Below are 26,375 nucleotides of genomic sequence, written 5' to 3'. Positions count from 1 at the left end.
GAGATGAGAGAGAGAGAGAGAGATCAGTGAGAGAGAGAGAGATCAGTGAGAGAGAGAGACAGACAGAGAAAGAGATGAGAGAGAGAGAGATCAGTGAGAGAGAGAGAGAGATCAGTGAGAGAGATGAGAGAGAGAGATCAGTGAGAGAGAGACAGACAGAGAGAGAGATGAGAGAGAGAGAGAGATCAGTAAGAGAGAGAGAGATCAGTGAGAGAGTGAGAGAGAGAGAGATCAGTGAGAGAGAGAGACAGACAGACAGAGAGAGAGATGAGAGAGAGAGAGATCAGTGAGAGAGAGAGAGATCAGTGAGAGAGATGAGAGAGAGATCAGTGAGAGAGAGAGAGACAGACTGAGAGAGAGAGAGAGAGAGAGAGAGAGAGAGAGAGAGAGAGAGAGAGAGAGAGAGAGAGAGAGAGAGAGAGAGAGATCAGACACGGAACCCTTCCCCGTGGGACGTTTTGGATATCACTGTCGGTGTGAAACGTTCTACAGTACTGACTCACTAGAAACCAACAGGTCAATGTTTTGATTGAAGGTGGAAAGCGGCCAGTGAGTGAATGGACCGGTGAAGGAGTGGAGATTTGAGGCTTTGGCTCGAGAGGCTTCAACGAGAAAAGTCGGAGGACGAGCTTCACTCCAAGTGAGGTAAGTCCGGGTAAGTTCCTTTCAAAGGAGAACGTTTCAAAAGTTGAGGCAAGTATTGGGAAGGTCATGGTTTGTTCATCCTGCAGCATGTGGGAAATCAGGGATACTTCCAGTGTCCCTGATGATTATGTGTGCAGGAAGTGTGTCCAACTGCAGCTTCTGGCAGACCGCATTGAGCGTCTGGAGCTGCGATTGGATTCATACTGGAGCATCCGCGATGCTGAGAAAGTCGTGAATAGCACGTTCAGTGAGTTGGCCACACCACAGGTAAAGGCTACACAGGCAAAAAGGGAAGGGGTGGCCACTAGACAGCGTAGCAGTAGGCCGGTAATGCAGGAGTCCCCTGAGGTCATCTCCCTCCTAATCAGATATACTGTTTTGGATACTGTTGGGGGAGATGTCTCATCAGGGGAAGGCAGCAGCAGCCGAGTTCATTGCACCATGGGTGGCTCTGAGGCACAGGAGGGAAGGAAAAGGAGTGGGAGAGCTATAGTGATAGGGGATTCGATTGTAAGGGGAATAGATAGGCGTTTCTGCGGCCGCAAACGATACTGCAGGATGGTATATTGCCTCCCTGGTGCAAGAGTCAAGGATGGCTCTGTGCGGCTGCAGGACATTCTGGAATGGGAGGGTGAACAGTCAGTGGTCGTGATGCACACAGGTACCAACGATATAGGTAGAAAACAGGATGAGGTCCTACAAGGTGAATTTAGGGAGTAAGGAGATAAACTTAACAGTAGGACCACAAAGGTAATAATCTCTGGATTACTACCGATGGCATGTGCTAGTCAGTGTAGAAATAGGAGGTTATTTCAGATAAATACGTGGCTTAAAAAATGGTGCAAGGGGAAGGGATTCAAATTTCTGGGGCATTGGACACAGTTCTGAGGGAGGTGGGACCGTTATAAACAAGACGGTCTGCACCTCGGCTGGACCTGAACCAATGTCCTAGTGGGACCGTTTGCTACTGCTGTTCAGGAGGCTTTAAAGTAACGTGGCAGGAGGATGGGAACAAGTGCAGAAAGACAGAGGGGGTATAATGAGGGTAGAAGCAAAATGTAGTGTGAAAAGTAAAAGTGGCAGGCAGGCAAATCCAGAGCAAAAAGCAAAAAGGGCCACTTTTCGACATAATTGTATAAGAGCTAAGACTGTTGTAGAAACAAGCCTGAAGGCTTTGTGTGTCAATGTGAGGAGCATTCGTAACAAGGTGGATGAATTGAATGTACAGATAGTTATTAATGAATATGATATAGTTGGGATCATAGAGACTTGGCTCTAGGATGACCAAGGAGGAGAGCTCAACGTCCAGGGATATTCAATATTCAGGAGGGATAGACAGGAAAGATAAGGAGGTGGGGTAGCATTGCTGGTTAGAGAGGAGATTAACGCAATAGAAAGGAAGGACATTAGCCTGGAGGATGTGGAATCGATATGGGTAGAGCTGCATAACACTAAGGGGCAGAAAACGCTGGTGGGAGTTGAGTACAGGCCACCTAACAGTAGTAGTGAGGTTGGGGATGGCATTAAACAGGAAATTAGAAATGCGTGCAATAAAGGAACAGAAGTTATAATGGGTGACTTCAATCTACATATAGATTCGGTGAACCAAATTGGTATGGTGGCTGAGGAAGAGGATTTCTTGGAATGCATATGGGATGGTTTTCTGAACCAACATGTCGAGGAACCAACTAGAGAGCAGGCCATTCTGTATTGGGTATTGAGCAATGGGGAAGGGTTAGTTAGCAATCTTGGGTAAGAGTGACCATAATGTGGTGGAATTCATTATTAAGATGGAGAGTGACATAGTTAATTCAGAAACAAAGGTTTTGATCTTAAAGAAGGGTAACTTTGAAGGTATGAGACATGAATTAGCTAAGATAGACTGGCAAATGATACTTAAAGGGTTGACGGTGGATATGGAATGGCAAGCATTTAAAGATCGCATGGATGAACTACAACAATAGTTCATCCCAGTTTGGCAAAAGAATAAACCAAGGAAGGTAGTGCACCCGTTGCTGACAAGGGAAATTAGGGATAGTATCAAGTCTAAAGAAGAAACATATAAATTAGAAAAGAAAAGTGGCACGCCTGAGGACTGGGAGAAATTCAGAGCCCAGCAGAGGAGGACAAAGGACTTAATAAGGAAAGGGGAAAAAAGATTATGAGAGAAAGCTGGCAGGGAACATAAAAACTGACTGTAAAAGCTTTAAGAGATACGTGAAAAGAAAAATATTGGTGAAGACAAATGTAGGTCCTTTACAGGCAGAAACAGGTGAATTGAATAACTACTTTGGTACTGTCTTCACTAAGGAGGACATAAATAATCTTCTGGAAATAGTAAGGGACCGAGGGTCTAGTGAGATGGAGGAACTGAGGGAAATACATGTTAGTAGGGAAGTGGTGTTAGGTAAATTGAAGGGATTAAAGGCAGATAAATCCCCAGGGCCAGATGGTCTGCCTCCCAGAGTGCTTAAGGAAGTAGCCCAAGAAATAGTGGATGCATTAATGATAATTTTTCAAAACTCCTTAGAGTCTGGACTAGTTCCTGAGGATTGGAGGGTAGCTAATGTAACCCCACATTTTAAAAAAGGAGGGAGAGAGAAACCGGGGAATGAGAGACCCGTTAGTCTGACATCGGTGGTGGGGAAAATGCTAGAGTCGGTTATCAAAGATGTGATAACAGCACATTTGGAAAGAGGTGAAATCATTGGACAAAGTCAGCATGGATTTGTGAAAGGAAAATCATGTCTGACGAATCTTATAGAATTTTTTGAAGATGTAACTAGTAGAGTGGATAGGGGAGAGACAATGGATGTGGTATATTTAGATTATCAAAAGGCTTTTGACAAGGTCCCACAAAGGATATTAGTGTGCAAACTGAAAGCACACGGTTTTGGGGGTATGGTATTGATGTGGATAGAGAATTGGTTGGCAGACAGGAAGCAAAGAGTTGGAGGAAACGGGACCTTTTCAGAATGGCAGGCAGTGACTAGTGGGGTACCGCAAGGCTCAGTGCTGGGAACCCAGTTGTTTACAATATATATTAATGATTTAGACGAGGGAATTAAATACAGCATCTCCAAGTTTGCGGATAACACGAAGCTGGGCGTCGGAAGATGCTAAGAGGATGCAGGGTGACGTGGATAGGTTAGTTGAGTGGGCAAATTCATGGCAGATGCAATTTAATGTGGATAAATGTGATGTTATCCACTTTGGTTGCAAGAACAGGAAAACAGATTATTATCTGAACGGTGGCCGATTAGGAAAAGGGGAGGTGCAACGAGACCAGGGTGTCATTGTACACCAGTCATTGAAGGTGGGCATGCAGGTACAGCAGGCGGGGAAAACGTCAACTGGTATGTCGGCATTCATAGCAATAGGATTTGAGTACAGGATCAGGGAGGTACAACTGCAGTTGTGCAAGGCCTTGGTGAGACAGCACCTAGAATATTGTGTGCAGTTTTGGTCCCCTAATCCGAGGAAAGACATTCTTGCCATAGAGGGAGTACAGAGAAGGTTCACCAGATTGATTCCTGGGATGGCAGGACTTTCATATGAAGAAAGACTCGATCGACTAGGCTTATACTCACTGGAGTTTAGATGATTGACAGGGGATCTTACTGAAACGTATAAAATTCTAAAGGGATTGGACAGGCTAGATGCAGGAAGATTGTTTCCGATGTTGGGGAGGTTCAGAACGAGGGGTCACAGTTTAAGGATAAAGAGGAAGCCTTTTAGGACCGAGATGAGGGAAAACCTCTTCACACAGAGAGTGGTAAATCTGTGGAATTCTCTTCCACAGGAAACAGTTGAGGCCGGATCATTGGCTATATTTTAGAGGAAGTTAGATATGGCCCTTGTGGCTAAAGGGATCAGGGGATATGGAGAGAAAGCAGGTACAGGGTTCTGAGTTGGATGATCAGCCATGATTATACTGAATGGCGGTGCAGGCTCGAAAGGCCGAATAGCCTACTCCTGCACCTATTTTCCATGTTTCTATGTTTCTAAGTCACTGAACAAATCCACAGTGAGGTTACGGTTCCCTGTCTCGCGATTCCTCATGGGGAGTTTTGCCGCCACTGTTCCCCGTCTCCATCCCCGAGCGGGTGTTTTACCATGCACGGTTCCCAATCTCTGTAGCACACATCGGGACTATTACCAGATACGATTCCCGGTCTCTCTATCTTGTTAAGCGCTATTATCAATCACCATATCCCAATCCGGGAGCTTTACCGTACATGATTCACAATCATCATATCCAACACCGGGCGTTTTGCTGTGCTGGGTTCCCGGTCTTCCTGTCAAACTATTAGTCTGCTAAGACCCATTGACCTGCTCTCCATCCCCTACCATCCATGTACTTATCCAGGTTTCTCAGACAGATCTTGTTAGGACCACAGACAAAGTCAGGAATCGCAGGTTCCACGGTGCGACTAATGTTCTGAGCTTCGTACCTTTCAGTGCCAGAAGTATTGAAGGAAAGGCCGATGGGCTCAGGGCATGGATCAACACGTGGAATTATGACATTGTAGCCATTGGTGAGGCTTGGTTGCAGGAGGGGCAGGACTGGCTGCTCTGGGTTTCCATTGTTTGAAATGGGGGAGGGGTGGCAGGGAAATGTCCCGGCAGTGCTCAGTCAGGAAAGACTGGATAACCTCTCTGGTGAGGCTTTATGGGCAGAACTGAGGAATAAGAAAGATACGACCACATTAATGGGGCTATATTACAGACAGCCCAACAGTCTGTGGGATTTAGTGGAGCAGATTTGCGGAGAGATTGCAGTGCGTTGTAGAAACATACTTTGTGATGGGAGGTGAATTTAATTTTTCTCATATGCACTGGGACGCCCATACTGTAAAATGACTTGATGGACCCCACACAGATTAGAGAGGAGGAGTTATTTGCTGCCAAAGCACATTAGGGACGATGAATCTCCAGGACCTGACCAGGTCCTCCCCTGCATGGTCTGGAGGCAAGTGCAGAAATTGCAGGGCCCGAGCAGAGATCTTTAAATTATCCATTGCGACATGTGAGAGAGCGGAGGACTGGATCCACTGCTTCAGAAAACCTCCAAAAATAAACCAGGAAATTGGAGGCCGGGAATCCTGATGTAAGTAGTGGGAAAGTCATTGAAAGCTATTGTAAGGGACCAGATCTGTGACTATGTGGATAGACTTTGACTGATCCGGGATGGTCAGCATGGCGTTGTGCCTGGTAGGTCGAGCCTCAGCGTTCTTATAAAAGACAAGACAGTGGATGCTGCCGACGTGGACTTTAGCAAGACATTTGCCAAGGTTCCACTTGGGAGCTTAGTCAAAAGGTTTCAGTTGCTGGACACTCAAAATAAGGCAGTAAATTGAACTGGACAGTGGTTTGGTGGGAGAAGCCGCGATGTGGTCGTAGATGGTCAGCTCTCTGAGTGGAGGCCTGTGAACAACAGAGCGCTGCAGGGATCAGCGCCGGCTCGCCTGTTCTTTGTCATCAAAACCAACACTCTGGATGATAACGTGGTCAACTGGATCAGCAGATTTACAGATAACGCCAAGATTGGGGATGTAGGGATCAGCATCTATGGAACTGGACAATGTCGATGCTTCAAGCAGAGACCCATCAGTGAAATTGGAAATGAAGGGGGAAGAGGACTGATTATGGATTGATTTGAAGGTTCGGGTTGTTGTTTTGTGAAACTCAGTGCTCAGGGCCTGTGTGTGAGCTGCTGCCTGTTCACGCACATTACTCAGAACAGGGAGCGGCCCCTCTCCAGAAATCAAATGCAACCGGGTCTGAAAAAAAGAAACACCCTCCTGCAGGCACAAAGAAAGTCACTTCAATATCGTACTTAACCCTTTCTGCTGCAGGGAAGAGCGAGATAATCTCTAACATGATTTACCCAGGGTCCCGAACGCGCAACATTACCAGTTACAGTTGTTGTCCTGTTTGCCGCGAGTTTCCAGCACCTTATGTTTATCTCAAACTCGAACAATCTGCAGTTGGCTTGAAAATATTCTTCAAGGATTTTTTTTAAATAAACCGGTCCAGGAGACCTTTCCTAGGAAAACGTCTGTCCATTTGGAATGGCCGGAAACCAATTCCACAGGTATTACCGGCGGGGTGTGAACCAACAAACATTGCTTGTGAAAAGAAACCCGCTGTTAACCGTGGGCGAGGGGGTTCCTTGTAATAATAGTTGTCCGCATGGAACTGCAATAATCTCTAATGTTAGAGTAAATCAATTCCCCTGAATCGAGAGGCGCTGAGGAAATCTTTGACCAGATGTGTTACAGTTGAGTGTGAATATATATAGTCGGAGGTGCTTGGATTAATTTCGGCAGAAAGGGCGGCTCCCCGCACCTGAACAGGTGAGTGACGTTGGAGCTGAAACTACCTACACCGGGCAGTCCTGTTTACACACAGGGGGCGGAAGCTCAGCCCCTCCCAGAACCCGGGCTGGATCAAATTCTTAGCCTGGGACTGGCTGGGTTAAACAGAGAAACTCCGCCCCACTGGTTGCGATGAAAGAAAAAGGAGCGATCTACACGGAAACCCGGACAGAAAGTTTAACGCAGCCTGTTTATTTTCCTCTTTAGGGTTGCTGCATTGATCCCACTCCCGCCTCCTCCCGCAGTCAGACCCGTCCTGAGCCGGTGAGAGTTAGTGTGACCCGGACCGCGGCAGTCCCGCTCTACCCCGGCTCACCCGGCCCTGTCCATTGGTTCACAGCCGAGTGTTCTCGGGAGCAGCAGCATAGACTCAACTCTCCGTACAGGGAGAACAAACCGGTTCCAGGACCATTGTCCGTCACACCCGGATATCAGAGTGTTTTTCCGGGACCACACTGAACACCAACCGGTTACGATATCAGAGGTAAGTGTTGTCTATTATTCTGCACAATTATTCAGCGAGGCTCGGCTTTGTTCGAGATCGGGAGTGAATTTAGTGGGAGAACGGAGTCCTGACGTGTTCGTGCTAACGAGTCAATTGTCCAAATGGATTAAGAGAAGCGAGCTGGGTACTACTGAGTGAGAGCAGAAGGAATCTTTCACCCTGGTAGAAGCATATGAAATATCCCACGGGGCAGCGACCCGTCACCGATCTCTCTCGAACAAGAGAAAACAGCAGATGCTGGAAATCCGAGCAACACGCACACAATGCTGGAGGAACTCTGCAGGCCAGGCAGCATCTGTGGAGAAACAGTCCAGTCACCTTGGAGGCCACAGGTAGCGTTCTTTACATCGCGCCATTGGTTCCACCGCTCTCCCCTGCAGCAGAAATGGTTAAATACAATATTAAACTGCCTTCACATCTGAACCACAGTGCCCTGTCGAACCGGTTGGATTGGATTTCAGCGGAACAGCCGCTCCCTGTTCTGAGGAACGCGCACTGACGGGCAGCCGCTTACACACAGACCCTGAGCACCGAGTCTCACAGAACAACAAGCCCCACCTTCCAAATCAGTCAATCATCTGCCCTCTTACCCTTTCCACTCCAGTCCTGATTAAAGGTCTGGTTCCGCAATGTCGTCTGTTTACACATATCCATAGATGCTGCCTAACCTGCTGAGTTCCTCCCAGCATTCTGTCTGTTGCCATGGTTACGAAAGTTCCGTGTGGGGCGGTGGGCGGGGCTATTTCTAAGAAACGGCCCACAGTACCCACATTGTCAGAATGTTCTTGGGGAATTAACTTGAGAACAATTCAACTTGTGATATTTATTTCCCATATTTATTTCCAACTAACCAGTTGTCTGTGCTTTGGATCAGCGAACAAGGAGATATTTGTGTTTTCTAAGCTACTTCTGCTGCTGGTGCTCTTTGTGTTCCTGCTGTTTTCTGTTTGCACGAGTGACATTTTCCACCGGTCAGGTGAAGTTTAAGATCAGCCCACACCAGTTTCTGAGCAAGGGTGCGAGATTAAAACAGCAAGCATCTGCTCTGTTTCCGGAATTTCCTATTTCAGACCAACACATCTATTGTTCCTGTGTCGATTGAGGGTGTTTTGAACTCTTCTCCTCAATGGCCAGTGGAAGCAAAGACCATAATTCTGTTGAAGGCCGAGATTTTTGATAAACAACGGGCTTGACGTGTTGCAGGGATGCACATGGAGGCATAGGTAATGCAATGTTACATCAGTTCAGCCGTGATCTCATTATCTGCACAGCAGTTTCGAGGGGCCGGGTGGTCCAATTATGTGTTTTCTTGCGTTGACTGGAAAAAAAATTGCGTTCACCTTTGTGTGTTAAATGTGTGCCCCAGCTGTATTAACGTGTCGAAATTTTGACAAATTCAGTGAGCTAGCCAGCACGGTCCTGGACCGAGGGACGCGCTCCTCGTTCCCCGTTACTGACTCCACAGTCTCCACTGCTCCACGCGCACCAGCTCACCGCCCCGCCCACTGCCCTCGCGCGCACCAGCTCACCGCCCCGCCCACTGCCCTCGCGCGCACCAGCTCACCGCCCCGCCCACTGCCCTCGCGCGCACCAGCTCGCCGCCCCGCCCACTGCCCTCGCGCGCACCAGCTCACCGCCCCGCCCACTGCCCTCGCGCGCACCAGCTCGCCGCCCCGCCCACTGCCCTCGCGCACCAGCTCACCGCCCCGCCCACTGCCCTCGCGCGCACCAGCTCACCGCCCCGCCCACTGCTCTCGCGCGCACCAGCTCACCGCCCCGCCCACTGCCCTCGCGCGCACCAGCTCACCGCCCCGCCCACTGCCCTCGCGCGCACCAGCTCACCGCCCCGCCCACTGCCCTCGCGCGCACCAGCTCACCGCCCCGCCCACTGCTCTCGCGCACACCAGCTCACCGCCCGCCCACTGCTCTCGCGCGCACCAGCTCACCGACCCGCCCACTGCCCTCGCGCGCACCAGCTCGCCGCCCCGCCCACTGCCCTCACGCGCACCAGCTCGCCGCCCCGCCCACTGCTCCACGCGCACCAGCTCGCCGCCCCGCCCACTGCCCTCACGCGCACTACACGTGGCCAACTCATTTGAGCTTTTCAAGCCTCCTGGTCAGCAGTCTGCCTCTACTTCTTCAAGTATTGGCTTGTCCGATCTTCTTGCTGTCTAATGCACTCTTAACACTTTCCTTCAGCATCCAAGTTCAAAGTCGTCGATTATTTTGTATTCAGCCTCACTAACAGATCAGCTCTCACAGCCATACATCGCAACTGGAAATACCATAGACCCGACTCTACGTTCTTCGTAGACGATTTTATGTCTCTGCGCTTCAGAATTTTATCTAAATTTTCCATTTCTGCCCTGTCCGGAAAAAAGAGCTATTTAATTTCGTGGCTGCTGTTACCAGCTATAGAAATCTTTGAACCGCCAAAATCTGTTACTGTTTCCACTTCCATTCCATTTATTACCACGAAGTTGATAGGGCTGGCCGGTATACTTAATATTGAGGAACAAGTCAACTTTTCCACTTACTTCTTTCACGTTCATTTGAAGCTTCCACTGATCTTTCTCACTTTCCCCATTGGAGTCGCATCACCCGCAAGTCTGAGGCTGTTAATGTTTCATCCGGCAGTTTTACAAATCCTCCCTTGGAGTGTCCGGCACCCTGAGCCCATAGGCTGGTCCTGGACTGATTCCACTTATTCCACTTACTGTTATTTAATTATTTATGGTTTCTATATTGCTATATTTCTACTCTATTCTTGGTTGGTGCGACTGCAACGATACCTAATTTCCATCGGGATCAGTAAAGTATGTCAGTCTGTCTGTCTGTCTGTCTGTGTCTGTCTGTCTGTCTGTCTGCCTGTCTGTCTGTTGATTACAACACTTTGAGTCCTCGATGCCAGCATTTCTCATGCTGTGTTCAGTATAGGAATAAAACAAGCAGGGTGGCCGTATGCAGCCTTATCGCACTCGTATCCCAATCCTGAACCAGTCTGTTGTTCCGTGGTCAGTTCTAACTGTTGTTTCTTGACCTTCGTACAAGATTCTCATTGGGGAGATCAGATGTCCAGGTATCCCCATTTCTTTAAGTATTTGCCACAGTTTATGTGGTCCACACTGTTGAAGGCTTTAAAATAGCCAATAAAACACGGATAAATACTTTTCTGGAATTCTCTCGATTTCTCTGTTATCCAGTGTAAGTTGGCAATTTGGAGCACAGCGCAACTACCTCTAACTCTTCTAAAACCAGCTTGTACATCCAGCAGTTGTCGTTCCGTGTATTGCTGGAGGCTTGCTTGCATGATCTTTAGCAATACCTTGCTCGCATGTGAGATTTGTGAAATTGTTGGAAATATGACATTCCTTTACATTTCCCTTCTTGGGAATTGGGATATAAACTGTTCTTTTTTTCCAGTCTAAAGGCCATTTTTACGTTTACCAGATTGCATGCAAATTGCATGCAGCACTTTTACAGCATAACTTTTAAAGTTTTAAACAATTCATCTGAACTCCTGTTTCATCCTGCAGCCTTATTATTGGCAAAGTTTTCAATTCGACTTCACTTTCCAGAATATATGGCTCTGGATCGACGAGGAAGTCACTGCAGGTGTCTTTGCTATTGGGATATTTCCTGTACAATTCTTCTATGTACTCCTGCCATTTCTTTTTGATGTCTTTGCTTCTATATAGTTCTTCCTTTTTTTTGTCTTTTCCTATACTCATTCTGGCATGAAATGTTCCTTTAATTTCTGTAATCTTCTTGAACAGATTTCTTTTTTTTTTCTAATGTTGGCTTCTTCAGCTTCTTGGCATCGCTCCTTTAAGTAAGTTTCCGTATCTTTCCTCTTCTTGAACTTCGTGTACAGTTGGTGGTATTTGTTTCAATCTCTATTGGCCTTCACTTCTATTCACAGCTCAGCCTCCGCAGAAAGCCAATTTGCTTTCCCGACCTCCTTTGTGTTTGCGATACTTTTTGTTGGCACCTCTTGTATAACGATCCTTACTTCTATCCATAGTTCTTCCGGCTTTCTCTCCACCGAGTTTAATCCATGAATCTGTTCTTTACTTCCGCGTCATGTTCTTGAGGGATGCGATCAACATCAAACTTCTGGTCCGTTGGTTTTCCTGATGGTCTTCAGTTTCATTCTGAATATTGCAGCAAGGAGCTCCTGGTCTGAGATTGTCAGAGACCAGAGGGACTGATGAGTTCACTCACTGCGGCGACACGGGGCTGTGAAGGGGTGTTTGCCACGCTGTCCTTCAGCAGTCAGGGTACTGAGTGCAGGAGTTGGGAGCTCCTGGTCTGAGAGTGTCAGAGACCAGAGGGACTGATGAGTTCACTCGATGCGGCGACACGGGGCTGTGAAGGGGTGTTTGCCACGCTGTCCTTCAGCAGTCAGGGTACTGAGTGCAGGAGTTGGGACACTATTTTCTTTGAGATAACATGAGCCCAGTAAGTCCCCTGATTTAACCCTAGTCTTGTCACAGGACAATTTACAAGCTGCCCGCCTGCACGTCTTCAGACTGGGGTGAAAGCGGATCACCCGGAGGAAACCCATGTGATCACGGTGAGAAGCTGCAAACTCTCAAAAACTTTCAAAAGTTGAAACCGGGTAGTTCCAACTGTAAAGAGTTGTGTTAACCACTATGGAGCCTTTGTAAAAGTCGTTGGCGAGACTGTGTTTGCAGGACAAAGTATAGTTCTAGCTACTATGTTTGAAAAGGCTTGATTAAAGTGGAAATAGTGCAGGGAAGATTTGCGAGTGTGTTGTCAGGGCCAGAAGGCCTCAGTGCTGGGGAGAGGATGCCACTCTATGTCTTTACTCCCTGGAATGTAGGAAACTGAGCAGCGACCTTACAGAAGTGTTTTAAATTATGAAGGGCAGTGAAGCCTCGCTATCCCGTCACTCAGAGCTCTCTCTCCCATTCCCTTATTCGTGATCCATCTTATCCTCAGCGGGCGGCAATTTCGCAATTTCCCACAACCTCACCACCCCATTCCCCGTTCCGCCAGTATTGAGTGAATCACTGGCCAACTCTCCCAGTCCCATCACTCCTGATCCCCGCAGCTCCCTGTGCCCTCGCTCCGACCTTTTTGCCGTCCACCTCATCCTGGGTGGCGGCCATTTTGTGCTTGGTACAGTTGCCGCCCGACCATCCAACGTCGTCGAATACGTAGCACTCTAAAGCTCATTATCCGCTCACTCCTCTTGCCGTTCATTCAATCCTAACCATCCTCAACCATCCCTCCTCACCATCCTCAACCATCCCTCCTCACCATCCTCAACAATCCCTCCTCACCATCCTCAACAATCCCTCCTCACCATCCTCAACCATCCCTCCTCACCATCCTCAACAATCCCTCCTTACCATCTTCAACCATTCCTCCTCACCATCCTCAACCATCCCTCCTCACCATCCTCACTTTCACCTCGCTCTCCTCTCTCCCGGAAGTCAATCTAAACTTCTGCCGGAGATATTTTCCGACACGAACTGTAAAACCAACATCTACTATGAGTGATGTGCACCCCAGTCCCCAGGGTGTTTGCACTCCTCAGTGTGTCGGTCCCTCCAGGCCCATTTGTAATCTGTCCATCACCCGCTCCCTCAGCAAACTTCGAGACCAACGCAATAGGCGACTTTTAAAAGGAGAATTTCCACGAATGTGTCTGACGGGATGTGGATCAACAACCGTTCCTTGTGAATTGATGTCAACCGTGGGCCACAGGTTTCTTGTGGCGACAGCTGCGCGAATGGGATATTAATAATTTTTTAATATTACCAATGTCAAATACTCTCCAGAATCGCGAAGCTCTCGGAAAATATATGACTGAAGACCTTCAGAAATCCTGTGGGGGCAAATTGTCGAACGTGTTTGTTTGAGTTCAGCAGAAAGGCGACTCCCTGCACCTGGACAGGTGAGGGATGTTTCAGCTGAAACTCGTCCTGAGCTGGGAAGCCTCGTTCTCACACAGGGTGGAGCTCAGAACCTTCCAGAACCCGAGATGGATCAAATCCTCGGACTGGGATTCGCTGAATTAAACAAAGAACCTCCGCCCCATTGGTTGTGATGGAACTGCAAGGAGGGAAATTGTTTGACCTACGCGGAAGTTCACACAGAACCTACCTGCGTCCGCGAGAGACGGTTAACGCTGCCTTTGATATTCCTGTCTGTGGTTCCTCTATTTGCCCCCAGTTCCGTCTCCCCCCGCTGTCGGACAAACCCCGGACCGCAGAGGGTGCGCGCACCAGAACTGCGGCCATGTACGCTTATTCCAGCTCAATCGGACCAGTGTACCTGTAATGCCCGACAGACACTGTATGAACAAGTAGCCTCGGAGGTAGCAGCTTCGACTGAAATCTCTGTACATGGTGAGCACACCGCTCACCCGGGACCGCACTGAACTCCGTCCGGTTTCAACATCGCAGAAAGTGTTGTCTCCGATTCCTCAGAACCAGGGAGCGTTCACAGCGGGGTTCGGACCGGGAGGGAATTCAATGGCACGAAGGAGCTCTGAAATGTTCAAGTTAACGAATTAATTACTGACCAAACGGATTAGGAGAAGCGACGTCATTACCTTCAATCAAAACATTGTCCTGTTGGTTTCTACTGAGTCAGTACTGTAGAACGTTTCACACCGACAGTGATATCCGAAATGTCCCACGGGGCAGGGCTCCGTCTCTGATCTCTCTCTCTCTCTCTCTCTCTCTCTCTCTCTCTCTCTCTCTCTCTCTCTCTCTCTCTCTCTCTCTCTCATTCTCTCTCTCTCTGTGATCTCACTCTGTCTCTCTCTCTCTCTCTCTCTGTCTCTCACACACACACGCACATTCACCCACACACACACACACATACACACGCACACACACACACTCACACACACACACTGACACACACACACTCACACACACACACACACACACACACACACACACACACACACACACACACACACTCACACACACACACACTCACACACACACACACACACACACACACACACACTGACACACACACACACTAAAACTAACTACTCAAAACAACAGATAAAACGTGAGATTTTACTGTTTGGATTGTCTCAGTTAAGAATGTGGCAGATCGGCTAATTCCATTATTTATATTTTCATAGAAAGAAAGATATTAAAGCCACAGATGATTAGGTGTTAAGATGAATTAGAATACTGGAAACTCACAAAGTCTGATAACAATTGTGGCAAGTCGGCATTCAGATTGCTGACACAGGGGAACTTTCTCTCCTCTGTCACCGCGTTTTTATTGATATCCCCCTGGAACAGTAAGATTTGACTACAATATTCAGCCTGCTTTGCTGACAGTTGAAGGGAGGGGAGGAATGTTGAACCGTTTGGATTTGTTTGCAGCAGAAACGCCGCTCCCTGATCCGAGGAATGTCTGCGTGTCGGAATCCGTCCTGCGGACGGGCAGCAGCTTGCACACAGAAAGTCGCGCTGTGAGTCTCACAGAACAGCAGCACCGGCTCCTCGCCCGATTGTCTGCTATGAAGCTGGAAGAAAACGACATGAAAATATATCCGCACGAAGACTGAATATTCTTAGTGAATTAAGGTGAGAATAATTCAGCTTCTGATATTTGTTTCCGATCTTTATTTCAAATCGATCCATGATCTGTGTTTTGCATCGGTGATTATTAACTCATTCGCTCCATTTTAATCCCTTCCGGCGGCGATATGATTTGTGATCCTACACTTTCTTGTCAGCATTACTGCGATTTTCCACAGCTTATGCCACGATTAAAAACTGATCTGAAACCAAGGATTCCGATTTCAAAGCAAGCGTGTCAAAACTCTGTTTGGACAACACGTTTCCCGTTTCCAAAGCTTGTCATTTCAGATGAATGCATGTTATATTTTCCTTTGAGACTGTGTTTATTGTGGGTGCTTCCAACTGATCCGCTCGACATCCTGTAGAAGCAAAGATTTTGATTCTGTTCAAGGCCACGGAACACAGTAAACAGCGTGGGTGGAGGCGGTGGTGGGAAAAGGGGAGGGGGGGCAGGTTACAGAAAGAGACAGGCGGCAGGCGGTATTTCGGAGCGAAAGCCATGATTTTATTGTACGGGGCAGAAGGCTGGATGGGCTGAGTGGCCGACTGCTGCGTGGTATATTGACAGTAAAGATCTGAGTCCAGATAGTAAATGGCGAACTCCAGAGCTACTGTAACATTGTTTACTGTAGTACAGGGAGGAAGAGAGCGCGTTGGGCCGTAGAAGGGGTCGGGCCACCGGGAGCGATCCTCAACGGTACGGGAAGTGGTGGCCGGGTTGAGGACCGACAACCCGGGACCCCCCTGTTTGAGGGGAAGGACAGGGAGAGTAAACCTTCGGGGGACGACCAGCGCAGTGGGCTGGTAGTGGCGGGCGTCCCGGGAGAGGAGGGGCCACTGGTAGCGTGTGCTATAACTGTGGGAAAGAGGGGCATTTCCGGCGGGAACGTGAACAGTCGGGGGTGTGCTACAGCTGTGGGGAAGGGGCACACTTTCGGAGGGATTGTGAGAAGCGAGACGTCCCGAGGTGGGCAAGCCCCCGGGCGAATAAGAACGGAGAGGAGTCAGAAACTTAGGAGAGACTCTGTGAGGGAACGGACTGGAGTCTGTGGAGGAACACGTTCCCAGAAATCTGCAAGGGGACCACCGAAAGCCCAAGCCTTTATTCCGGCTGGGCTGGTGGGGCCCCGTTCCAGCGTGGGCCTACCGATAGAGGGAGTTTGCGCAAAAGCCATCCTCGACACAGGATGTCAGGTTACGTTATTGCACCGACCGTTCTACAACAAATATCTAAAGCACTTGCCAGTAACCCCATTTGAGGCACTGGAGATTTGGGATGTGAGTGAGGGTGATAATCCGTATTCCTGTCAGTGAGATTGGAATTTTCGGAGGGTGATGTGTGAGTGTCTGAAGCCATTGAGACGCTGGTGTTTGTTTGTCCGGACCCGGCGGAAAGAGGTGTCGCTCTGCCCTTCTGGTGGGGACTAACTCCCCTCTGGTGCGACGGCTCCTGGGAGCCGGTAAGGAGAAGGCGCTGGAGAACTTTCTGGAGACCCTCTCGGTACACCCAGTGTTTCAAGCGGTGTTTCGAGCTGGATCCTGAGTGCAAACGAGTGTCGGTGTGGTGTACGCAAGGGTGGTCTAAAGTGATACGACCAGGGGAGGTGGCACTAGTGATGCGGACCCCCAGATTCCCCGGAGTGCCGTCGGTCGAAGCCCTGTTAGTTGGCGCCCAAGAAGATCTCGAGGGGGAGACACGATTTCAGGCGGGGGTGCTGGTGAGGCCCGAAGTGCAGAGGCCAGCGGTGGTACCTGCGAGGCGGATGGCCGTGAGTGTCAGGAACACTACGGCAGGAGAAATCACCTTTAAGAGAGGGATCCTGCTGGCGCATTTGTTCCCGGTGACGGTAATGTCTAGCGCCCCTGTGACGGCTACTAAGGGGGAAGGATTGGAAAACAGAGGAAAGCTGACCGCTGAGGCCTTTAACTTTGGGGATTATCCTGTGTCACCGGAGCAGAAACGCAGGCTGGTGGAGAAGATGTTGAAGCTGGAAGATGTTTTTTCTCTTGGCGAATTTGATGTGGGTTGCTCCAAGAGCACTCGCCATATCATCCGAGTGACTGAGGACACCCCGTTCAGAGAGAGGTCACGGCGACTGGCCCCAGCAGATGTGGAAGACGAGCAGCAACACTTGTGCAAGTTGAAAGAAACTGGAATCATCACTGAGTCCCGAAGCCCCTATGCGTCCCCAATAGTAGTGGCCCGGAAGAAGATGAGAAGGGTACGCATGTGTGCGGACTCTCGGACTTTGAACAGGCGAACTGTCGCTGACCAGTATATCAAATATGGGATATTAATTGCCCAGCAATAAAATCTAAAATTTGGCAATGCCAATCCACCTTCCTTTTTTTAACTTCTGTAAATGTCTTTTACCAAACCTAGAATTTTTATTCTGCCGGATATATATGAAGAAATTTTTCAATGAACATTGTCAAAAAAAGATTTCGGAATAAAAATTGGTACCGCTTGAAATATATGTAAGAACATAGGTGAAAAAATCACCTTAATACCATTAATCCGACTTATCAATGATAAAGACAATGGTGAACATTTAGTAAACAAATATTTAATGTGATCAATTAAGGGTAAAAAATTAACCTTAAATAAATCCTTTTTTTTGTAATTTTAATCCCTAAGCATATAAAATAAACAGTAACTAATTTAAAATGCAAATTTCTGTAAATTGGAACCTGCCTATTTAGGGGGAACAATTCACTCTTCTTAAAATTCAGTTTATACCCGGAAGAATTACTAAACTGAGCCAACAATGATATAACTGCAGTAATGGATTTCTCAGGATCAAAAATGTATAAGAACAAGTTGTCTGCATATTATGATAACTTACGGATATCCATCCCGTGAGTAATGCCAAAAATGTTAGGTGATTCTCTAATAGCAATTGCCAAAGGTTCCAGCGCAATATCAAATAATAATGGACTAAGCGGACAACCTTGCCTGGTAACCCGAAATAAGCAAAAAAAGTGAGGTGCCGGAGACAATTTTCCACAATATGTACCAGTCACACACAGAATATCTACAGAGTTCTACAAAGACTGATCATGAGTCACCATGGCATTGTGCATGGAAAGTTGTGTTCAACAATACTTTTTTAAGATTTTTGAAGATGATTGTCAATGCGGGTGGGGGAGTGGGTATTGTACATTGGCAAGCTGCCTCATGACAGCTTGGTCTGGAAGATAACGTCCCATGCGGTACAGAGAGAGAGCTAGTTGGGTTCAAAAGTTGCCTTGAAGCTAGCAAGCAAAGAGTGGTGGATGAAGGTTTCTCCTCAGAGTGGAGGCGGGTAACTAGTGGTGTACCGCAAGGCTACAAGTTGGGACATTTGATTTTCGTTATTTGATAGCAATGATTACAATGCAAGTGCACAAGGCTTGACCAGAAATTTCGCCGATGACAGACAATTAGTAGATGGTACTCACGGTGAATATTATTGTCGCTTATAGGGGATCTAAATGGGCAAAGGATGGTAAATAGATTCCAAAACCAACCCGAGCAGCAACGGTTTCATGCAGAGGCTGGTGATTATGTGGCGGGAACTGCCAGAGGAAGTGGATGAGTCAGACACAATTGTATAATTCCAGAAGCAGTTGGGATGTGAAGATGGAAGGAAGAGGCCAGGAGGAAAACGTCTCGATGGGCTGTAGGGTCCGTATTTGTGCTCTGTTGCTCCGTGCCTCTATCAGAAGAATGCTCTAGATATCACTGGACAGACATACAGACATGGTTTGGGAGTTGATGCGAACTGCGGCTCTGATACAGAGAATGGCTGTACTGTCACATTTGCAAAGTAATCCAACTCTCTTTGACTCACTGTCTGCTTGTTGTGTGTAATACAGGTTATCACCAGCAGGCTGGGCTGTCCTGCACCGGGATTAGAGTGTAAACAAGACGACGACAATCAACAACCGTCAGTCAGAATCAGAATGGCTACAGGTATGTTCACCTGGATCTTTATAACTAAACCTGCCCTGTTGGTGCACAATAGTTCAGATGAAGAAGCTTACACAGGCGCTAACAGGGCAGAGAAAAAGTTTAATCAAGCAGTGCCATTGATCCCACTGGTAAAATGATTTGTATAATCGATCGGTCCAACAGTTCCAGCGCAGGGACCTGACACCAGTAATGGTCGAATGACTCCGCTCACCAGGCAAAGCTTCACCTGAGTGAAAGGAGCCGGAGACCCTGAATCAGCAGGTTGAGAGTGAAACACGAACAGGAATGTGACAGCGGTGCTGTTTGTTATGTAAAAGTCTACGTTCAGGGTTTTTTTGCACATCAGGGCCTGTTTAGAGGTGAAAGACATCTTCAACATTCATTTATAAAATTCAGAGACAGGTGACAAGAGCATTTCTGGGATTTCAGAGATTGTGCGATATTACAACATTTCAGGTTTTGTCAGGGCAGCTCTCAACTCCCCCCTCGCTGCGCAAAGTAGATGAGGGGAGTTTTCCGAACTCTGTTTTCTGTAGCCGAGCCGAGAACATTGCTAGCCTTGGAAATGGCTGAGGATCAGGAGACACTTCATTTGTGGTCTGCATCGGTCTGTCACTGTCTGGTATGATGGGGCTACTGCACAGGACCGAGAGAAGCTGCCGGAAGTTGTAAATATTCAGGGAGCGGTGTCTCAGAAAGGCAGCGTCCACTATTAAGGACGTTCAGCACCCAGGGCATGCCCTTTTCTCACTGTTACCATCAGGGAGGAGGTACAGAAGCCTGAAGGCACACACTCAGTGATTCAGAAACAGATTCGTCCTCTCTGCCATCCCATTCCTAAATGGACATTGAATCTTTGGACACTACTTCATTTATTTTTGCACGTTTCTTTAATTTATTCAATACACGTAATTGGTTTACTTTATGTATTATGTATTATTATTATTATTATTATTATTATTATTATTATTATTATCATCATCTTTCTCATTTTTATTCATTATTATTTTTCCCGCTAGATTACGTACTGTATTGAAATAATGCTGCTAAGTTAACACATTTCATGTCACATGCCGGTGATAATAAACCTGATTCAGATTCTGTTTTACGTGTGCAAGTTTACCCTTCAAGCTCCCGTGTTCCGGGGCAAACTGTCCCAGCCGAACCATATAACAAACAACCCCATCCGGTAACGGACTTGTCAATATCCTCGACACTTCTTCAAGCTGAATCACGTCCATCCTGTAGATTAGCAACTGTAAAGCTCTCTCAGCGAGCCTTTTAGCTGCTAGAAATGTACGCAAGACTCTCCCTTTGCCAATGACTTGTATAGCAGCTACATGACGATTATTATCCAGGAGACGGGATGGGACCCAGGGGACCAGGCATCATGGGCTTCAAGGTTATGTTCAATCTGTAACCCAGGGGACTGGACGTTGTCCATCTCAAGGCAGTGGTCAGTCTTTGACCCAGGGGACAAGACAGTGTGTGACAAAGCAACCGGAGAACGTTCGATCTGGAGGATCGGACGACGAGTAATCCAGTGGCTTGTCTGTGAGTGATACAGGTGACTGGACAGTTTGTGATCCAGGGAGATTTATGTTTGTGGGAGATAATCCCAGTGATAATTTCCGGTATCACCTAATGCCTTTCCATTAATAACCGCTGGTTATTGGTGTGTTCAGCTAATGCGTAGTCGGTGATTAGTATTACTGTGTCTATCCAGTTCTTTTTCTGGGAGTGGATGTGTCCACTCACTGGCTTATCGGGATGGTCACCTGGCAGGAAGTGTGGTTCACATTCACCAGCACAGTCCCTCTCCAAATCCGGTCAACCAGAGTCCCGGCTCTATTGCAGACACCCATTGTGAATCCTTGTTCGAGCATAAATCACTTTAAACCTGCTATTCATCATTTACTGCAGGTGCGAAATTAAATCGGTTACAGAAAGTACTCAAGAGGCTTCTACCAGGCAGCTCATCGGGGGAAGATGATCGGGACACGGGAAGCAAGGTTCCAAAGCAGGGTCAGATTGAGAGCAATGTCCCAATGGAATGCGGTCCGGCCGCAGAGGAGGAGGAGCAAATTCAGCCCAGAGACAGTGACGTCAGAGACACTGAGCAGGACCCTGGAACCGGCACAAGTGAGGCGACTGCCTGTCAGCCCAGAGACAGTGACGTCAGAGACACTGAGCAGGACCCTGGAACCGGCACAAGTGAGGCGACCGCCTGTCAGCCCAGAGACAGTGACGTCAGAGACACCGATCAGGACCCTGGAACCGGCACAAGTGAGGCGACTGCCTGTCAGCTCGGAAACTCATTAAACACGGAATTGTCAAGTGCCCAACAGCGAGTGGGTGAGTGAAACATGAGGGTGATGTGTGCGCAGAATGAGGTGGGAAGTGGGTAAATGTGATTCCTTGTTGGAGGGTTGGTCAGAGAGGGGAAAGTGTGGGCGTGGTGCATGCGGTGTAGTGTGGCACCGATTACCGCACTACAGGAAATGTCCTACCTGCTCTGAGGATTTCCAGGATGTGTATCGGAGGAAATGCAGCTATCCGGATAAGGGAGTATTTCCAGGATATGAGTTATGGGAAATGCATTCGCCAGGATAGAGAGAGTGTCTCTGGGAAGCGACTATATTGACAGTCCCAACATTTATTGCCCATTTTAAACTGAAATCGGTGAGTGGGTGGGACGGTGGGAGAAACAGGTTTCTGGTGAATGGGTTCCTTCTGGGAACGTCTAGCACAGCGCATTGATGGGACGGTTTTTTAAGGCAAGTGTTGGAGATTAGGGCAAAATACGTGTTTCCAGCTGAAAGCAGGTAAACACTGAGGTTCAAGACATGACTGGTTTGTTAGGGCTGGGTGAGAGCGGTGGAGACAAGCGAGATTTGAGTTTGTGACTACATTCTCATTTTATATTCGCCGAGCCAGAGTTTACAATCTCCGACCTCCTGGCAGAGGGGGGCGAGTATCGACTGTACCAACTGACAAAGTTCTACAGGGACAGACTGAAACATGCAATTGAAGAAAAAGTTGAAAGACTCGGTTGGATGTTGACAAAGGAGGGACATTTCAGTAGAGAAGAAAATGAGGTGAGTGTATTTAGTGTATTGTCACCGAACTGCTGGTATCAGAGGGAATAGTGATCGATATTAATCTCCTGCACGTTCTATGAGTTCTGCATGGCATTAAAGACTTTGATCTCTGACTTGACTTCGGTAGATCTGTTTCAGCTGTTCAGGTGGGGAGCACTGGGAACTGCAGGTTCAGAGTCACCTTCTCCTCTCACACCTGCTGTATTTATCAGTGTACCGGACCTCAGTCAGACCTTTGTCTTCAGTAGATCTGTTTCAGCTGTTCAGGTGGGGAGCACTGGGAACTACAGGTTCAGAGTCACCTTCTCCTCTCACACCTGCTGTATTTATCAGTGTACCGGACCTCAGTCAGACCTTTGTCTTCAGTAGATCTGTTTCAGCTGTTCAGGTGGGGAGCACTGGGAACTACAGGTTCAGAGTCACCTTCTCCTCTCACACCTGCTGTATTTATCAGTGTACCGGACCTCAGTCAGACCTTTGTCTTCAGTAGATCTGTTTCAGCTGTTCAGGTGGGGAGCACTGGGAACTGCAGGTTCAGAGTCACCTTCTCCTCTCACACCTGCTGTATTTATCAGTGTACCGGACCTCAGTCAGACCTTTGTCTTCAGTAGATCTGTTTCAGCTGTTCAGGTGGAGAGCACTGGGAACTGCAGGTTCAGAGTCACCTTCTCCTCTCACACCTGCTGTATTTATCCGTGTACCGGACCTCAGTCAGACCTTTGTCTTCAGTAGATCTGTTTCGGCTGTTCAGGTGGGGAGCACTGGGAACTACAGGTTCAGAGTCACCTTCTCCTCTCACACCTGCTGTATTTATCAGTGTACCGGACCTCAGTCAGACCTTTGTCTTCAGTAGATCTGTTTCAGCTGTTCAGGTGGGGAGCACTGGGAACTGCAGGTTCAGAGTCACCTTCTCCTCTCACACCTGCTGTATTTATCCGTGTACCGGACCTCAGTAAGACCTTTGACAAGGTTCCGCACGGAAGGTTAGTTAGGAAGGTTCAATCGTTAGGTATTAATATTGAAGTAGTAAAATGGATTCAACAGTGGCTGAATGGGAGATGCCAGAGAGTAGTGGTGGATAACTGTTTGTCAGGTTGGAGGCCGTTGACTAGTGGTGTGCCTCAGGGATCTGTACTGGGTCCAATGTTTGTCATACACATTAATGATCTGGATGATGGGGTGGTACATTGGATTACTAAGTATACAGATGATACTAAGATAGGTGGCGTTGTGGAAAATGAAGTAGTTTTCAAATCTTACAGAGAGATTTAGGACAGTTAGAAGAGTGGGCTGAAAGTTTGCAGATTGAGTTTAATGCTGATAAGTGTGAGGTGCTTTATTTTTGTAGGACTAATCAAAATAGGACATACATGGTAAATGGTAGGGCGTTGAAGAGTGCAGTATAACACAGTGAACTAGTAATAATGGTGCATAGTTCCCTGAAGGTGGAATCTCATGTGGATAGGGTGGTGAAGAAAGCTTTTGGTATGCTGGCCTTTATAAATCAGAGCATTGAGTGCAGGAGTTGGGAAGTAAAGATAAATTGTACAAGGCATTTGTAAGGCCAAATTTGGAGTATTGTGTACAGTTCTGGCCACCGAATTACTCATAAAGATGTCAACAAAATATAGAGTGTACAGAGGAGATTTACTAGAATGTTACCTGGGTCTCAGCACCTAAGTACAGAGAAAGGTTGAACAAGTTAAGTCTTTATTCTTTACAGCGTTGAAGTTTCGGGGGGGGGGGCATTTGATAGAGGCATTTAAAATTATGAGGGGATAGATAGTGTTGATATGGATAGGCTTTTTTCCATTGAGAGTAGGCGAGATTCAAACAAATGGACATGAGTTGAGAGTTGGGGGCAAAAGTTAAGGGGTAACACGAGGGGGAACTTCTTTACTCAGAGAGTGGTAACTGTGTGGAATGAGCATCCAGTAGAAGTGGCAAAGGCAGGTTCAATATTGTCATTTTAAAAACTGGATATGTATATGGACAGGAAGGGAATGGAGGGTTATGGGCTGAGTGCAGGTCGGTGGGACTAGGTGAGAGTAAGCGCTCGGCACGGACTGTGTTACTGTGCTGTAATCGTCATATCGTTGTATGACATAAGTGCAAGGGCTGCATATCTGGACTGTTGAACAGGCATTCAGTCTAAAATTAATGTTGCATCTTATCAGGACTGTCGGTCAAATTCACCTCAGCTCATTAATCCAGGATGAATATTAATCTGTGAGATTCGCCATGTCTGTCCATCTACTCCACAATAAATTAATTGTTTGCTTTTATAGAAAGTCACTGAACTGACAGAGAAGGGAAACCGGACAGAGAGTTCCAGACTCTTCCTCAGTTTGGTGATGGGCAAAGGCTCCCGGGCCCGGAGGGCGATGTGGGAATCCTTTGTGATGTGGAGGACTGAGTTACCGAAGTTGGACAGGATACTGAGGGAAATACAGGAGCTCGGTATGTTAAAATCACGCACTGAACCCAAAGGCACATTAAATAGTTGTAATTATTTTAGTTCTGTTTTCATGAACTCTTTTGTTGATTTAAACAGGTCCTGACCCAGAGGAATACATAAACATCGCACAAGGGTTGTCTGAGTTACCCACTGAACTGACAGGTGAGTAATGAAATGCTCAGTTCAAACCACATCTCAAATGTTAGACTGTGACTTGGCAGAATCTGGGAACGAAAATCCACCATCAATCAATCGCCGATCTCTGGTTTCAGGTTACAATTCAGATCATCTCTCGTTGCAGCCTGAACATTGTAAAGTGTATTTTTCCAGCTGTTCCAGCTGTTGATGTATTAATCCAACCCTTGTGTCTCTGAACCCTCCACTCCGGGTCCTAACACTCCGGGAATCCCCACACACCCCAGACAGGCTCCTGACACACTGTATGACCCAGTCCAGGTGACCTTTCTCTCTTCAGACCTTTCAGATTCCGAAGCACCTCCTTCGTAAAAGCAGCTGCACTCAATTCTGATTCTCAAACCTCTACTTACCTCACACGCTACCGAATCCAAGCAACATCCTGGTGAACCTGTTCTGCACCCTCTCCAATCATCCCCAGTGCTGGACAATCAGAAGTGAACACAATACTCTAGATGCACCTTAAAACCATCAGACTTAGGCAGACAATTAAGCCATTCAGCTCAGTGAATTTGCTCCGCAATTCCTCTCAACCCCATTATCCTGCCTTCTGTAAATGTTGACGTTCTTCCGAATCAGGAACATAGACCTGCATTTTAGTATGACCATTGACTTGTCTTCCTCTGCCAACTATGACAATAATTTCACAGATTCACCACCCGCCAGCGAAAGCAATTTCTTGCGATATGGTTCCCCGCCAGCCAGGGCAATTCACCACAGTTCCCAGGCATGTTAACCTTGTGTATGAGCCTCCCACGTGGGAACCTTGTCAAAGATTCTACCAATATCCAAGTAGACAACATCCATCTGTAACTTCATCCATCACCTTTGTCACCTCCTGGAGGAACTCAATTAAGTTAGCCAGACACAAGCCCCACCCAAAGCCTTGCTGATGAACCCTCAAACGTTCTCCCTTTCATACTCCCATGCGGCAGAAAATATAAAAAGCTGAAGGTACGTACCAGCACCCTCAAGGACAGCTTTAATTCTGCATTTATGACTATTGAATGGTCACCTACTATGTTATTACTGGCTCCTAATAATAAGAAAATTTTATATATAAAATTGTAACATTATGTATCTCATAAACAATAACCACTTATTTAGATAGACATAATACGTACAGAAAAGCGGAAAGAATACTTTTAGCGTATGAACAAATTTAAGAACAACTGATAATCAATTATGTTATTCTATATCCAACACTGAGGAAAGCAGACATCTTTCAATGTTATATTGTATCAAAAAACATTTGATTCTCTCCCTTGGTTGGCTAACAGAACTTCCAAGTATATATAAGATTCATCCAGTACTTGTGAAATTTCTACAACATCTAATAAAGCACTGGTGGACAATAATCACCCTATTAACAACCACAAATGAACAACCACCGTTATCAAAATAAATGTAGGGATTTCCCATTGTGAATTTTTAAGCCCACTATGGTTTTGTCCGGCTTTAACCCCGATCATAATTTACTGAAACGGAGAAATCTCAGGTATAAAATCAGAAAAAAAAACCAAATTATACCTTGACACTGCTATACATTG

General features: G+C 47.2%; 1 protein-coding gene across 1 annotated transcript in view; it reads left to right on the top strand.

The window, feature by feature from the left end:
• Positions 1-26,375, top strand: part of LOC140719889 (uncharacterized) — a 134,800-nt gene that overhangs the window by 1,209 nt on the left and 107,216 nt on the right. The window contains exons 2-9 of the mRNA XM_073034815.1: positions 536-645; positions 7,233-7,509; positions 14,916-15,119; positions 18,975-19,071; positions 20,995-21,426; positions 22,009-22,169; positions 24,461-24,632; positions 24,727-24,792. Coding sequence (XP_072890916.1) covers positions 19,062-19,071; positions 20,995-21,426; positions 22,009-22,169; positions 24,461-24,632; positions 24,727-24,792 — 841 coding nt within the window. The 5' untranslated portion in view covers positions 536-645; positions 7,233-7,509; positions 14,916-15,119; positions 18,975-19,061. The remainder of the gene's footprint in view (positions 1-535; positions 646-7,232; positions 7,510-14,915; positions 15,120-18,974; positions 19,072-20,994; positions 21,427-22,008; positions 22,170-24,460; positions 24,633-24,726; positions 24,793-26,375) is intronic.

Source organism: Hemitrygon akajei, unplaced genomic scaffold (assembly GCF_048418815.1).
Source record: "Hemitrygon akajei unplaced genomic scaffold, sHemAka1.3 Scf000033, whole genome shotgun sequence".
Lineage (NCBI taxonomy): Eukaryota > Metazoa > Chordata > Chondrichthyes > Myliobatiformes > Dasyatidae > Hemitrygon > Hemitrygon akajei.
Note: the sequence above shows the minus strand (reverse complement) of the source record. Positions and strands in the feature narration are given on the sequence as shown.